The sequence below is a fragment of the Cetorhinus maximus genome, chromosome 7 (assembly GCF_964194155.1).
Source record: "Cetorhinus maximus chromosome 7, sCetMax3.hap1.1, whole genome shotgun sequence".
NCBI lineage: Eukaryota > Metazoa > Chordata > Chondrichthyes > Lamniformes > Cetorhinidae > Cetorhinus > Cetorhinus maximus.
This window is the reverse complement of record NC_135885.1, coordinates 147,619,626-147,635,180: the sequence shown is the minus strand read 5'-3', so window position 1 is coordinate 147,635,180 and position 15,555 is coordinate 147,619,626. Positions and strand designations below refer to the sequence as shown.

Sequence of the window (15,555 nt, the reverse complement as noted above, 5' to 3'; positions counted from 1 at the left end):
GCCCAGAGCTCTCTAGGCCAAGGAAGGAAACTTCTAATTTGGCTTTATCCTAACTCACACTGCATTCATGCTCAAAATAGAATGCTGCTACCAAAGCTTTGTTTCCAATACCATTCTGTTACCTGCTAACATCTGTAATGTACAAACCTGATTAGTGATGTCCATGGAAAATAGTTCTTTTTCTTCATTTAGGGTAAGTGGGGAACAAAATCAGTTGAAGAAGAGGCAGAAAATAAAAGGATTCATGAATTCCAACAGTTAATTCCAAAAATGTGTTCCCAGATACGTGTGTGCTCCCATTTCTACCAGGTATGTAATTGAAATCTGTGTTGCAAAATGTATTGGGTCCAGTGAATGATGAGTGGAGACTTAGTGCTAGATTCAAGGTATTAAGTGGTGATCACTAGCTGTTGTAAGACAATGCAATCTGGGTTAGCTAAAGCAAAGATCAATAGCCTCCTCTGTCCTTGAAGGAAACATGGTAAAAATATTTGTCAATTTGAACTCTCTGTAATAGATTTTTGTTAAACCTGCAACTCACCAGCTCCTGGTGAGCATCTATTTGTGCAAAATTCTACCCTACTTAAATTTGTCCTCAGTTCCGAATACCTGGCATCCGATTGGTTCATATACAAATTTGTTATTTAAGTCAAATTTATTAAATATACTTCTTAGGCAAATTATCCAGATCATCAGCTTGGGTGCCCTCAAATGAGTCACTACTTGAGCAGAATCTCCTTAACTGATGTCCTGTGGGGTAAGGGTTTCCTCCTATCTTGGATATTGTTCAAATTGTTTCTTTTCAGTTTAGCTGCCAGTCTAAAAGGTGAAGCACTGCCTTTTTGACCTACAATTTTCCCTTGTGTATGCTTAGAACACATCATCCCCAGACTTATGCTGGACTACACTTTTGTGAGCTTCCACGGGATGCATATCATTCAAAGAATACCGAGCAGCCCACGTCTGCAATCAGTCTCCCCAGAATTCCTTTAGTTCCTACTTCTTCATTTAGTTTAGCGAGGAAATGCTGCTTTCAGCAAAGATTCCTTATGAAGGATATTTGCTTGAATGTGTCGTTTCCAGAAGTTTAGAATGTTTTAACGTAAGATTTAATGTAATTAACCTTCCTTTCTTTTCCTTAGGACATTGTTCAGCAATTCCTGGTACTATTGACAAAAAGTTCTGATGAAAGTCTCCGTTTCCTTAACTTCAGGCTAGACTTCAACGAGCATTACAAAGCGAGGGACCCTCGGCTGCGTGCCTCATTGGGCAGCAACAGGGGGAAACGCAGCTCAGCAATGTAAACTGTTGTCCAGAGATATTTCCAGCTGTTATTACTAGGGCTACAGTAACGTTTGCCTTAGTGATTTCTGCTCTTCCTGCCATCCTGTGAAACCTATGTTTGTCTTGGTTGCCAGTGATGTATTGCACCACGAGGAGGAGAGGGAATTATTAATCATCTGATAAAATATTGAATTCTTTGGGAGAAGTGAACTCCACATAACAGTGTAAGTTATTTATAATCGATGAGTGTTTAGTTCCTGAATTAAACTGAAGTTTGGCACTTGGCTTTTTTTTTTTAGCTTCACATGCAGCTTTGCTGAAAGTATTTTACTGTGTGTACAGAAAGGGTATCGTTCCCAGAACTAAACCTGCATTTTATTTTACAGATGATAAAATGCTTTAAACTGCTAAACACAAAGTTTGTTCAGTAACCAAAAAATGTCTTTTTTAAGGAGAAGCACTTCATTCTTTTTCTGTAATATACATTCTAGTGTCACAGTTGGATTCATTTTAAAAACTCAACATATGCAATGATTAAAACCCTCAGTTTTTACATTGTGTAGATAATTCGTTTTATTTGATTTTTGAGTAAATCTCCTGATGCTTTTACAACGCTTTTAAAACATGAAATAAATAATTGTAAATTGTTTCTTTTCTATAAAGTTATATTTGTATTGCAGTTCACAATTTATTTTTTGGCACTAGTACTGCCTAAATCCATTTGATCAACCTCCTGTGGACCCTTTTTGTTTGGGGGCTCCCTCCAATTTAAATTGACCTGAAGACCTGCTCTCTTATCATGATAGGAGGACGATTCTGAATATTTTGACGCGGTGTTTTGGTGTCACCGTTTTTCTTCTCATCCAGCTTCCATACCACCCAAAGTTGGGCAGAATTCACCAAGAAATTCAGTGCCCTGTAATGAAATCTGCTTTGCAGCTTTATGAAAACCAGAACCTATCAATAAACACTTCAATGCCAGATTGGAGAGATAAAGCCGGGATTACATTTTCCATGTTTTTTTAAGTCTTCAGAGAAATGACTTCCTGTTGTACCAGTTGATTACTGGCCTAAGACTGCTGAGTCAAAACTGCCAACTCTGCTCTCAAAATAGACCTGTAAAAGAATTTCACTAATGGCTAGCTGACAAAGGAATTAATATAGTTAAATTATAAAGCTGCATATTAACTTTATTTTTAAAACTTCTAACAGACTATGCAGTATAATCTTTTTGAACATTTCTGAACAGGTACATTTAAGTAAGAATAAAATCACTGGAAACCCATATTAAATCCTGGATTGTGGAAATCAACAGAAGTTACTATTGTGATGCACTGGTGGAGATCACAGCTAATGTTCTATTATTGATGTCTAAGATGTCCCCTGAGATATTGTAGATCAAACTAAATAAGTTGTTTGCAGTTAAAATGTTGTCATCTCAATCATCATACAATGAAGTAACTGTGTATCCAGATGCAAAAGAAGCACTGTCTTCACTCCTGGGAGATGATGACTGGATCAGAGAACTAGATGTACTTGATCGATAATTATTGCTGATGTTATGCAATGAATAGGTAGAACTCCATGCACCCGATGAATCATCAGGACTAGTGGACGAAGGAAATATAGAAGAACTAGGTGCAGGTGATGAAAAACCAGGTGCCAAATTCTTAGAATACTTGTGCCAAGATGCTGGTACAGAAGACTCCAAATCTCGCAGCTTAGTTTTAGCGGTGTGAGAGGATTCTATCTGGTTGGAAGAGTCAGATTCATCTTGATTTGTGTAAGTACTGGAGCTATGTTCTTGGCTGTAAAAATGGTGCATGCCTTGAACTTCTTTATCAACTTGGGAATACTTGGAAGGATGTATATACTTTTGTGCACTTTTATCAGAATGGGTGTACTTTGATTGGGTGGAAGGAGAAGATGAACCTGGTGCATTACCTGGCACATGAGTAGACAGTAATTGTGTGCAACTAGATGCAATTTGTTGGCCATCATCAACATAAGTAGGTGATTCGGGGGAACACCTGGATACACCCAGTGCATTATTGCTGACTGATGGATGGACAGAAAAAGTGGATGCAGGTATTACACTATAAAAAGCATGGGGTGATTGTGAATGCGCGTAAGGCCTCAATACACGTAATATACCTGATCTGTCATCAACCTGAGTGGATGGACATGAAACAACTTGTGGATTATTGCCACAAGGTCTTGACTGGGTGTGAGTGTAGGAACAAGAAACCAGATTGGACCAGGACTGGGTGGGTGAATAGGAACCATCTTGGAGATTATTATTAACTGGACTGGACTGGGATTGGGTGGGTGAATAGGAACCACCGCTTAGATTATTACTATCAGAGCTGGACCAGGACCTGGTGGGTGAATTGGAACCACCTTGAAGATTATTGTTATTAACTGGACTGGACTGGGATTGGGTGGGGGGGCAGGAACCACCGAGTAGATTATGATTAACAGGCCTGAACTGGGAATGGGTGGGTGAATAGGAACAGCCTTGTAGATTATTACTAACAGAACTGGACTTGGAATGGGTTGGTGAGTAGAAGCTGCCTTGTAGATTATTACTATCGGACTTGGAATGGATAGATGAATAGGAGCTGCCTTGTAGGTTATTACTAACAGGACTGAACTTGAAATGGGTGGGTGAATAGGAGCTGCCTTGTAGATTATTACTAACAGGACTGAACTTGGAATGGGTGGGTGAGTAGGAGCTGCCTTGTAGATTATTACTAACAGGACTGAACTTGGAATGGGTGGGTGAGTAGGACCTGCCTTGTAGATTATTAGTAACAGGACTGAACTTGGAATGGGTGGGTGAGTAGGAGCTGCCTTGTAGATTATTACTAACAGGACTGAACTTGGAATGGGTGGGTGAGAAGGAGCTGCCTTGTAGATTATTACTCACAGGACTGAACTTGGAATGGGTGGGTGAGTAGGAGCTGCCTTGTAGATTATTACTATCGGACTTGGAATGGATAGATGAATAGGAACTGCCTTGTAGATTATTACTAACAGGACTGAACTTGGAATGGGTGGGTGAGTAGGAGCTGCCTTGTAGATTATTACTATCGGACTTGGAATGGATAGATGAATAGGAGCTGCCTTGTAGGTTATTACTAACAGGACTGAACTTGGAATGGGTGGGTGAATAGGAGCTGCCTTGTAGATTATTACTATTGGACTTGGAATGGATAGATGAATAGGAGCTGCCTTGTAGGTTATTACTAACAGGACTGAACTTGGAATGGGTGGGTGAATAGGAGCGGCCTTGTAGATTATTACTAACAGGACTGAACTTGGAATGGGTGGGTGAGTAGGAGCTGCCTTGTAGATTATTACTAATAGGACTGACCTTGGAATGGATAGATGAATAGGAGCTGCCTTGTAGATTATTACTAATAGGACTGACCTTGGAATGGGTGGGTGAGTAGGAGCTGCCTTGTAGTTTATTACTATCGGACTTGGAATGGGTGGATGAATAGGAGCTGCCTTGTAGTTTATTACTATCGGACTTGGAATGGGTGAATGAATAGGAGCTGCCTGGCAGATGATTGTCAACTGGATGGGACTTGGAATGGATGGATGTACGAGAAACAGCTTGTGGTTTATTGCTAACTGTAGTGCTTTGGGAGTGGGTGAATGAACTGTCACCTATTGTATTTTCAGTGTGGGAGTACAGTAATTGGGGGGAAGGAGGAGAAAGGCTTTGTAAATTATCACCTACATGGGTGGATAGTGATTGGGGATGATATGATGCATCTTGTGCATTGCTATTAATGTAAGCTGACTGTGATTGGCCAGATAAATCAAACACAGTTTGATCATTAACATGAGACGACAATGATTTGGAGTAAGATCTTGCTGTATCTAATGTGTTATTATGGAGAGCCTGAGAGGGTGGTACATGGACATGAGGCCTGAAAGCTTGTTGACTAGTTGGCGAATGAGATACAATGCGTACATTTTTACTAAAACGATTGGGCAGTGGTCTGGTGGAAGAAGGAGCAGCTTGTGCAGAGGGTGATTGGGTAGCTGGAATTAATGGAACTTGATCACCATCACTGATAAATGTGGGTGGTGACTTGAGGCAAGACTTGACTGAACTCAATATATTATCTTTGATAACGATGGATGGTGAATGGTTGAGAGAAGGGAAGACTGTTTGCTCACACTGTTCAGTTTCAGACTGTGAAGAGGTAGAACTAGATGCAGGTCTTGAAGTATAATGAACAAAACCAGACGGTGAATTAATGGAAGGGCTGGTCGCACGTTTCTCACTCTTTCCAGTTTTGGACCAGCGTGAGCAGACAGAAGAACTTGATACGGGTCCTGCACTATAAAAAACATGTGAGGGTGATTGAATGGAAGGCCTGGATTTACCTAATAAACTTTGTCTGTCCCCATCATTATTGATATTACTCGGATTGAGCTGTGATTTGCTGGGAGGATCAGCAGCTTGTTCAGTATTTTCATGGGTGGACTGAGTGAAAGATGCAGATACACCTTGAATGTTATCATGAGTCCCTAATTTTTGGTTGAATGTGCAGGGCAAACCCTGCATCTTGCCACGAAGAGAGGGTAGTGATGGGGTAGAACTCGATCCACTTTGTGAATCAGGATCAACATAGGTGTGCATTGATTGCATGGAAGAATTGTTTGAAGCATGAATAACATCATGGGAAAGGGTGACGATTGATTGGGAGGACAAATGATCTATGGGTGATTGCATTGATGAATTGGATACAACTTGTTGAGGAATGCAGATTGAAGGTGATTTTGGTGGAGACTTGGATAGATTATTACTAAGAAAGGTGGATGGTGAGTGGATGGAACAAGTGGCTGCAGTGGAACCATCAAGAGAGGATGGTGTATTGACAGGAGGTCTGACTTCATGCAATGTACATAGTCTTTTACCAACGTTATTGGGAGATAATTGGGTTGAGGAATGAGTGACACCGTTTGTATTATCTTGAGTTGACTGTGATGTTGAACCAACATCTCTCACATTATCACCACAGGTACAAACTTGAGTAAAAGGAGCAGCTACACCCTGTATATTTTCAACAATGTGAGAAGATGGCATTTGGCTTGATGAATGAGACGCATTCTTTTTGCTCTGGTTAACAGAAGTGTGTATTGGATGGATGGGGGATTCCTCATTCTGAACAAGAATTAATGGTGATCTGGGAGAAGAGTATGTACATTGTGCATTATGCACCACCGATGTAGACAATGATCTACAAGTTATAGGTTTATCCTGATCATAAGTGTACAGTAATTTGGGGGAAGAGCTGAATTTGCTGAGTGTATTACCTTTGACACAAGTGGATAACAAATGATTAGAAGAACTGGAAATATTTTGTTCACCATCATGGGTAGAATGAGACTGAACTGAAGAACTGGATGGTTTGAATGTTTGTAATACACTTTGTCTATTTTCACTAACACTAGTAGATGGTGATTGGGACAGAGACTGAGAAATACCTTTTACAGTGTCATCTAGATGAGTAGACAATGATTGGGTGGGCAAGTTAAATACAGCTGGTGCAATACTATCGATATGAGTGGATTGTGAATTTCCGGAAGGTTTGGATATGATTCCTGCATTGCCATCTACATAAGGAAGAGATGAACAGTTGGGAGAACTGGACCCACTAAATTGATAATCAACATTAGAAGCTAATGAATAGATGACAGAATTGGATAAACTTTGTTTATTACTATCAGCCCGAGAAGTTGATGAATGGATTGAAATTCCAGTTCCTCCACCTTTGTTAGCAGCAACATAGGAAGATGGTGATTGGATGGAAGAATCCAACAAGTCTCGTGTCTCACCATTAACTTGCAGGTGCGATGGCTGGGTAAAAGAACAAGAGTTGCCTACCAGGTTATCTTCAGCGTGAGTGGACAGCGTTTGCACAAGTACGTTGGATGTACCTTGTAAAACACCACTGACAAAGGTGGATGATGAATGAAAGGATATATGTCCTTTGTCAGTACTGACAGGGATGCATAGTGAATTGTTGGAAGAGTGGGATACAGTTTTTACATTATCAACAACATGATCAGATGAAAGAGTGGATGTATTCTGTACATCACAGTCAAAATTTGAGGTGATTGATAACCTTGATACATACAGGACATCATGTGTGTCATCAATATTAGTTGATGGTGACTGAGGGGAAGAATTAGATATGTATTGTACATTGCTACTTTGAGTGGCAGATTCAGGTTCATTGCTGCCCAACAATTTTGGTGACAATTGGAGGGAAACACAGCGATCTTTGTCACCAACATGATTGGGTAATGATCCACTGGAAATGTGAGATGTACTTTTTTCATTGGCACCAATGTGCATGGGTAGTGATTGGTTGGAAGAATGTGGTACACCTTGTGCAGTAATGTCAATAGGAGTGATCACTGATTTGGTGGTGGAATTGGATGTATTCTGTACATTAACTTGATCACAGGTGGACGTTGACCCCATGGGAGAATAAGATGCAAGTGTACTGTCATTGACACAAGGGCAGCGTGATTGCACAGAATAAGATGCACATGCTTTGTTATTGGTACGAGGGGACAGTGAATGGGTGGGAGAATAAGGTGCACTCTCTGTCCGCCCCTGTTGACCATGCAATGATTTAATGGATGAATTATTAATGCCAGTAGACAGTAAATTAATTGGTGACTTCCTGTTCATACTATCAGCTACACAAGGACCTGAATGGTTGGAGAAATCCAATGTACGTCTTGTACTAACATCAGCATGGGGAGATGGGCAGTGGTTGAAAGGATTGGATATTTGGCGTACACTACCATCATCATGGGTGGGTGGCGGCAGAATGGGAAAACTGGACATGCTTTCAAGTGCATCTTGTCTTTTACCATCAACACCACAGGACACTGATCCAGAAGATGAATTCCATGTACTGCGTGCATTACGTTTAACAGGGGTGAAAGAATTAGATACCCATTGTACGTCATCAACATGGGTGTGTAACGGTTGGATCGAAAACTTGGGCGCATGCTGTTTATTATCAGCAACTTGACTACGTGGTGAATACTTGCCATTATCCTGTGTCAGTGCTTCACTACAGCAGTAAGGATATATATTTTGTCTTGATCCAAGAGAATAGTGGTGTGATTTTTGTGGGCTAATGGATCTTGATCTTCTAGCTCCTGTATGCCTATTTGCTCTCTGGTTAACTGATAATGATTCATTGTAAGAGCCAGATCTTTTGTGAAGGCCATGGAAAATTCGGGTTACAGGTATTTTTATTGACTTCTGGTGTTGAGCATTGTCCTTTGTAGGAAAGGTATCATCTTGTACTTTGTTTCCTTTAGGATAGATACGTGGCAATTGGGCGGGAGGATACTGCAGTGCTTGTTTATTATCAGTTAAAATACCTAATGGTTTGTGTATGGATGAAGTCAATGTAATTGGCTTATTGCTGTTCAGTTTGGATAATTCACTGTAACAGCGAGGGTATTTCATGGATTCTTTGAGACTAGGTCTAGGTGAATAGGGACGTGATTTTTGTTGGCTGATAGATTTAGATTTTCTGTCTCTTGTGTGTCTATCATTTCTGTGATTAACTGACCCTGATCTAATGGAAGCTTCTCCCTTTATATCAGTAGGATGGAAGATTCGTGTCGTAGGTATTTTTACTGGCTTTTTACTATTACCCCAGTTGTGTGAGTGAATGCCCTCATCTTGTGCTCTATACTGCTCTCCACGGGTAGCCTGTGACCAAATAGAAAGCCTAGATATGCCTTGAATGTTGTCAATAGCCTGGAAGGGTAATGATTGAATGAAATGTCCAGATGTGTGTGATACATTATCATTTTGAGATGGCAGTGTTTGGATAGAAGATCGAGTCATACCTGGCCTATTATTATCATCATGGAGCAGCTCTGATTGGATGGAATAATTAAATACGTCTGGTTCATTGCCAAGCTGGGTGGGTGGAGATTGGTTGGGAGAACTGGAGGCACCTTGAACACTCTCAGCATGCGAGTGTAGAGTTTGAATTGGTGAAGTAGGAATCTCATTCACAACAGAATCAGCACGTAGGAGTGGTGTTGGGACAGAGCTGGATCCACATAAGCGATCAGCCTGATTAACTGTCAGTCCGATTGAGTTGTCTTGGCTGGGCAGTAGCTGGCTAGGGTGAGAATGGGAGTTGATGCTAATCATTATGGAAGAGGATACTTCTGTTGTAACTCGTTCGTTTTTTGACCTTTGGCCAGAATATCCACGTGCATACAAGTTTTCAAGTTGTTCTGTGTATTCCTTTACGTTATTTGCTTTTGAATGTATAAGTCCTGTGTTATCAGTATCTGTCCGGTATGGTGAAAAGTGGTGTTTGGGCACAGATTGTTCTAGAGTATCTGACTGATTCCAGAATGACTGTTCTGGGAGTGGTGGTGCAATAGGCAAGTCTCCATATGAGTTGCTTCTGTCTTTACTGCCTTCAGTACAAACGGGCTCACTGCTCCCATGGTGTTTGACTCTCTTGTGTATTTTGTGCTGTGGACATTTCAAAAAAGTCACTTTGTGATTCCTTTTCATTTTCTTGTGTCCATCAGTTGCACCTTTCCTTTGTTCAGTTGCCGTGTGCTGAAATCCCCAAACATGTAACCTAGAATTTGAGACAAAAACACATTCATGTTGACATTTATACAAATATTGAAAGATTTGGGCAACATTACAATGAAACTGGCACTTTACATATTAAATATGTGCATTTTAATAAAATATACCTATTTTCAGTAGATTTATTACTGTAATAGTTTTTCTTTCAATTCCAAAGTTTACAAGTAGAACTATGCAGCAGGACATGTTTATTCCTGGATGTGCTGAGAGACTAAAACATATGTTATTCCTTCCACTTGACATGTTCTTTATTGACTAGGTTGCAACCCAGTTGATACAGGAAAAATTCTCCTAAGAGTAATTTATTCAGGAGAAAACCAGAATATTGTTCAGCTAGTTTCTATCTCTCTAGATATCGTAAAATATGAGAAATGTTCATTTTTACTTCTAAGTAATGAATGATAAAGAACAATATAGGACCATGAGGCTTTCTGAGAATGCTCATTTAAACAACAGCAAAAAGTAGAAATCAATCACATTGGAACTTCACCAAACAGCTAAGAGGCACTTAACATCTGATGAGAAATGAATATTGAAAAGATTATTAATCCAGTTGTGGAGTACACAATATTTGTGAAAAAACCTTGACTTGCTGTTGAGAATCTCCACAAGGCTATAATGGATAAACATGAGATCAGCAGCAAACATGCAAAGGAAACATAAAAATACATCCACATCCTTCACAGCCTGAGGAGGGCAGGAAGTTACGCAGAAAGGCAAGATAAGGTTTGTGAAGAAACGGCAAATAGATATAAACTGTATTCTGAAAACACTGAAGCAAAGTATTCAATTCTTTTTTCCAATAATCATCTGAAATTCCTCTTTGGTGATTAGTTTCACACACAGTCATTTATGGCATAGAAGGAGGTCATTCAGCCCATTGATTCTATGCCTTTAATCCTCTGGGAAAGGATTAAGGATCTTTTCTGTTTGTTAGCTGCGAGTCCCTCCATATTCCATCACAGCTCTGTACCTTTCTCATTATTTCTTTTAACTCTGTTGTGTCATTGCCTTTAGATTTGTTACCTATTTCATTTTTGCTATTTTATTTCCAGAAACCTGGAATAAGGGCCCTAGACTGTCTCATGCATGTACCTAGACAAAGCCTCTAGACTGCCTTGCCCCCAAATTACACTTAAGAAAGGAAAATTTAAGTTGCATGACTTAGTGTCCATTTCCTCATCAATTCCCCCAAAATGTGTCCCATCACATTTCTCCACATTAATTTTCTGTAGAATTAGAATGGTTACAGCACAGGAGGACGTTTGCCCTGTGCCAGCTTGTGCTGGCTCTCTGCAAGAGTAACTTAGCCAATTCCACTCCACCCAGATTTTGAAAGCCCTTTCAAGTGTTGCATTCCAGATCCTAAGTATTCCCTGTTTTAAAAAAAATGTTGTCCTCATGTCGCCTTTAGTTCTTTTGCCAATCACTTTAAATCTCTGTCCTCTGGTTCGGGATCTTTCTGCAAATGGGAATGGTTTCTCTCTGTCTAGATGTTCACAATCTCAAACAACTCTATTAAATTTCCTTTCCACTTTAAATAAAAAACAGAAAATGCTGCAAAAACACAACATCTGTGGAGAGAGAAAGTTAATGTTTAGAGTCCATATGACTTCTGAAGAAGAATTGTAGACTTGAAACGTTAACTTTGTTTCTCTCTCCACAGATGCTGTCAGACCTGCTGAGTTTTTGCAATCTTTTCTGTTTTTATTTCAGATTTCTGGCTCCTGCAGTATTTTGCTTTTATATTAGTGCTTCTTTCCACTTTGGAGAAGCTGAAGTTATTCATCTTAAAAACAGTCTATCCACAAAAGTGAATTCCCACAACATTACATCTATTATACTGCCTGCCATTTGATAAGATCGTGACTTATATGATTGTGGTCACAACTCTACATTCCTATCTACCCCCTATATCATCTGACTCCATAGTCAAGAATCCATCCAACTCCGCCTTAAAAATATTCATTAACCTAGCCTCCATTGCTCTCTGGGGAAGAGAATTCCAGACTAATGACTCTGAGAGAAAAAAAATTCTTCTCATCTCCATCTTAAATGGGAGACTCCTTATTGTCCCTTAGTTCGAGTCTCTCCGACAAGGAGAAACATCCTTTCAGCATTTACCCTGTCAAATCCCCTCTGGATCTTTTATGCTTCAATAAGACCACCTCATTCTTCTAAATTCCAGTGGGTACAGGCCCAGCCTGTTCAGCCTTTCCTCATAAGACAACCCTTTCATCCCAGGAGTCAGCCAAGCAAACCTTCTCTGAACTGCTTCTATAGCAAGCATATTCCTCCTTAAATAAGGAAATAGAAACTGTGCACAGCACTCCACATGTGGTCTCACCAACACCCTGTACAACTGCAGCAAAACTGCCCTACATTTATATTGCATTCCCCTTGCAATAAACAACAACATTCCATTTACCTATATATTCTGTCTTTATTTTTATTTTCCCATTATATATTCTTATGCACATATTTATAATGGGAACTTTCTATGCAAACATTTGAAACATGGTATAAAAGCCAAGAAGTTATGCTGAACTTTTATAAAGCTCTGATGAGGCCACAACTAGAGTATTGTCACATTCTGGTCACTACACTTTAGGAAGGATGAGGGCCCTTGCGTGGGTGCAGAGGAGATTTACCAAGATGTTTAGATGTATGGGGGATTTTAACTACAAGGTTAGGTTGGAAAAGCTGGGATTGTTCTTGGAGCAAAGGAGATCGAGGGGGGATTTGATGGAGGCGTACAAGATTATGACAGGTTTGGATAAGATAGATGAGGAAAAACTTCCCATTAGCTGATGGTACCAACTAGGGAACACAGGTTTAAGGTTTTGGACAAGAGATGCAATGGGAATTTGAAGAAGAACCTATTTAAGGAGCAAGCGATAATGACCTGGAAGTCGCTGCCAATGAAGTTGGTAGAAACAGAGATAATGATTTCAAAAGGAAATTGGATGTACGCTTGAAGGAAATACATTTGTAGGGGTACAGGGACAGAGTGGGGGAAGGTGACTGACTGAACTGCTCCAAGGATAGCCAGCATAGACTTGATGGATCAAATGGTTTCCTCTGTGCCGTAATTGACTACATGCAAACATACGCAATAGGAGCTGAAGTAGCCCGTTCGTATAAGAAAAAGTTCCGTCTGTAAATATATAAATTATCTGGAATTCAAATACTAAAAAATGTGGAAAGTACATAAAGTTTTTGAATATGATGTAAAAAGACTTGATTTTAAGTTCAATAAGCATTAGAGATGATTTAACTCTGATTTCGAGTTATCAACAGTCACAGATTGCAACTCTTTTGAGTACAATCACAGTTCTTGGTTTCCAGGAGTGGGACGTGAACCCACAACCCTCTGATTCAAAGGCGAGGGTGCTATGAACTGAGCCACAGCTGACACCTCCTGATGATCTAACCTTTGGTGCTGAATGAGGTGGATGACTGTTTGACTCCTTCATGGCTCCCACAGGGATATCAGTAACACCCGTTAGTCTGCTGTCTACTCTAGCATTAAGAAGGTGACTGATGCCACACTTGTTAAAGAAACCACTTTCATCATTTACCCTGTAGACATCCAGAAATAGCAGGAGGGCTCTGTGATTCACGCATTTCAAAGTTCCCCCAAAACCAGGGCATCAGTGACTGCACCCATATATCACCCTGCTGGCTCCTTCACACCTCATTGTTTTCATGAATTGCAGGGGCTTCCATTTCACTAATGTGTAGCTGGTATGTGATTATCAGCAGTGGATCAGGCATGTCTGTGCTCACTTTTCTGGCAGCTGCCATATTGCTTTTATTGTACACAAATTCTCCATCTCCTCATTCTTTTCCCTGCACAGTGAGCGAGAAGTTGGAGACTTGGGGACATGGGCTATTGTCTGTACACTTAGCGTGTTACTCCTCTCAGGAGTGGCTGACAGTGTGATCTATGAGTTGACTGGAGCATTGTTGATTGGACTGGTAACTTGGGTGGTTGGTAATTGGTAGGGAGATGGAAGGCAGAGAGCAGGGATAAAGGGAATGTTCCCTGATTGGTGGGATGTGACAACTTTTGTTCATTGGTATTTGAGCCTTTACTTTTCACACTGTATATATCAGTGACTTAGAAGAATAGATATATATAGTGGCACTGCATTAGGAGGCATGGTAAATTGTGTAGATGGGTGCAGGAAGGAGGAGCAAAGAATCTGGGGGTTTGTTGGTCTGCACCATTTGTTATTTTATATTATATTTTGTTATTTTAATAGGAGGGGATATTATACACAACATGTGAAAGGGCGATTCCACATATAACACACACACATCTGGCCATACTGTTCAGTACAGATGGCTGTACGATGGTTCAAGTTTATCAAGGTTTAGGGTATTTCCACAGCTCAATCTCCTCAAGGGGTGTTGGCAGAAAGCTTACTGGGCTGACACTGGAGGGAGGAGGGGTGTTTACAACCCCAGAGGTTTACCCCTGGGGTGAAGGGGTTTACAGCCCTGGAGGGAAGCAGAGTGAGTTATCCTGGAGGAAGGGGATTTAGAGCCAATTTTTCATTAAGAGGAGGTAGTGGTGTAGCAGTAATGTCACTGGAATAGTAATCCAGAGCCCCAGGCGAATTCTCTGGGCACTTGGCAGCTGGTACAATTTTGAAGAATTCAGCAAATAAATCTGGAATTGAAAGCTAGCCTCAGTAATGGTGACCATGAAGCTATCACTAATGTCCTTTAGGGAAGGAAATCTGCCATCCTTGCCTGGTCTGGCCTACATGTGACTGGATCCACAGCAAATGTGGTTGACTCTTAACTGCCCCCTGAAATGCCTGAGCAAGGTACTCAGTTCAAGGGCAATTAGGGATGGGCAACAAATGCTGACCTTGTCAATGATGCCCACATCCCTTGAAAGAATAAAGAAAAAATATTTTAAAAATAAAGCAGAGGTTCTGCCTGAACTCACTGTTGATCATCCATGGCAAATGCAGAAAGGACTGACTGAAAATGCGAGGAGTGTGATCACAAAGCCAAGGACCAGAAGGTGATTCAGAGTATAATTGTTTTCAGGTTTCCAGCCATCTTTAGTCTCTGTTTTATTAAAACAAAATTCAAAGTGAGTGAAAGATTTCAGATTAATGTCAAAATTTGATCCTCTGAGCAGTTCCTAGTTACTAGCGATTGTTAAACTTCGTATACACTATTTTCAATAAGTAGTCGATTGCAATTCATTAAAGATCACTTGCACCTTCCCTTTTAGCAGTCCACTTCACGCACCCCACTTCTGGTTTGGTTCATTTTGAGGCATATTGATTTGTTCGGCATTTCCTATAACAAATCACAAAGGCAACATTTCAGCAAGGATGTGAAGAGGTCAGTTTTACAAATTCAGTTCGATCAGATAATGGTTGAGCTTTTACAGCAGAACTACCATCCTACTCCCATATCCCTTGATTTCCTTAGCGTTCAAAAATTTATCAATCTCTGCCTTGAATATACTCGATGACTAATCATCTACAGCTCTGTGAGGTAGATAATTCCAGAGCTTCACAATCCTCTTAGATTTTTTTTTTATTCATTCATGGGATGTGGGC

At 40.3% G+C, this 15,555-nt stretch overlaps 1 protein-coding gene across 2 annotated transcripts in view; it reads left to right on the top strand.

Moving 5' to 3' along the window:
• tubgcp3 (tubulin gamma complex component 3) overlaps positions 1–1,931 on the top strand; it is a 116,569-nt gene extending 114,638 nt beyond the window's left edge. Inside the window, exons 21-22 of one of the 2 annotated variants that reach the window (XM_078546096.1) lie at positions 193–309; positions 1,214–1,931. In XM_078546096.1, the coding sequence (XP_078402222.1) occupies positions 193–309; positions 1,214–1,393 (297 nt within the window). In that variant the 3' untranslated portion in view covers positions 1,394–1,931. Of the gene's footprint in view, positions 1–192; positions 310–1,142 lie in introns of both variants that reach the window. The other variant, XM_078546097.1, reaches the window with a different exon arrangement.
• The last annotated feature ends 13,624 nt before the right edge of the window (positions 1,932–15,555 follow it).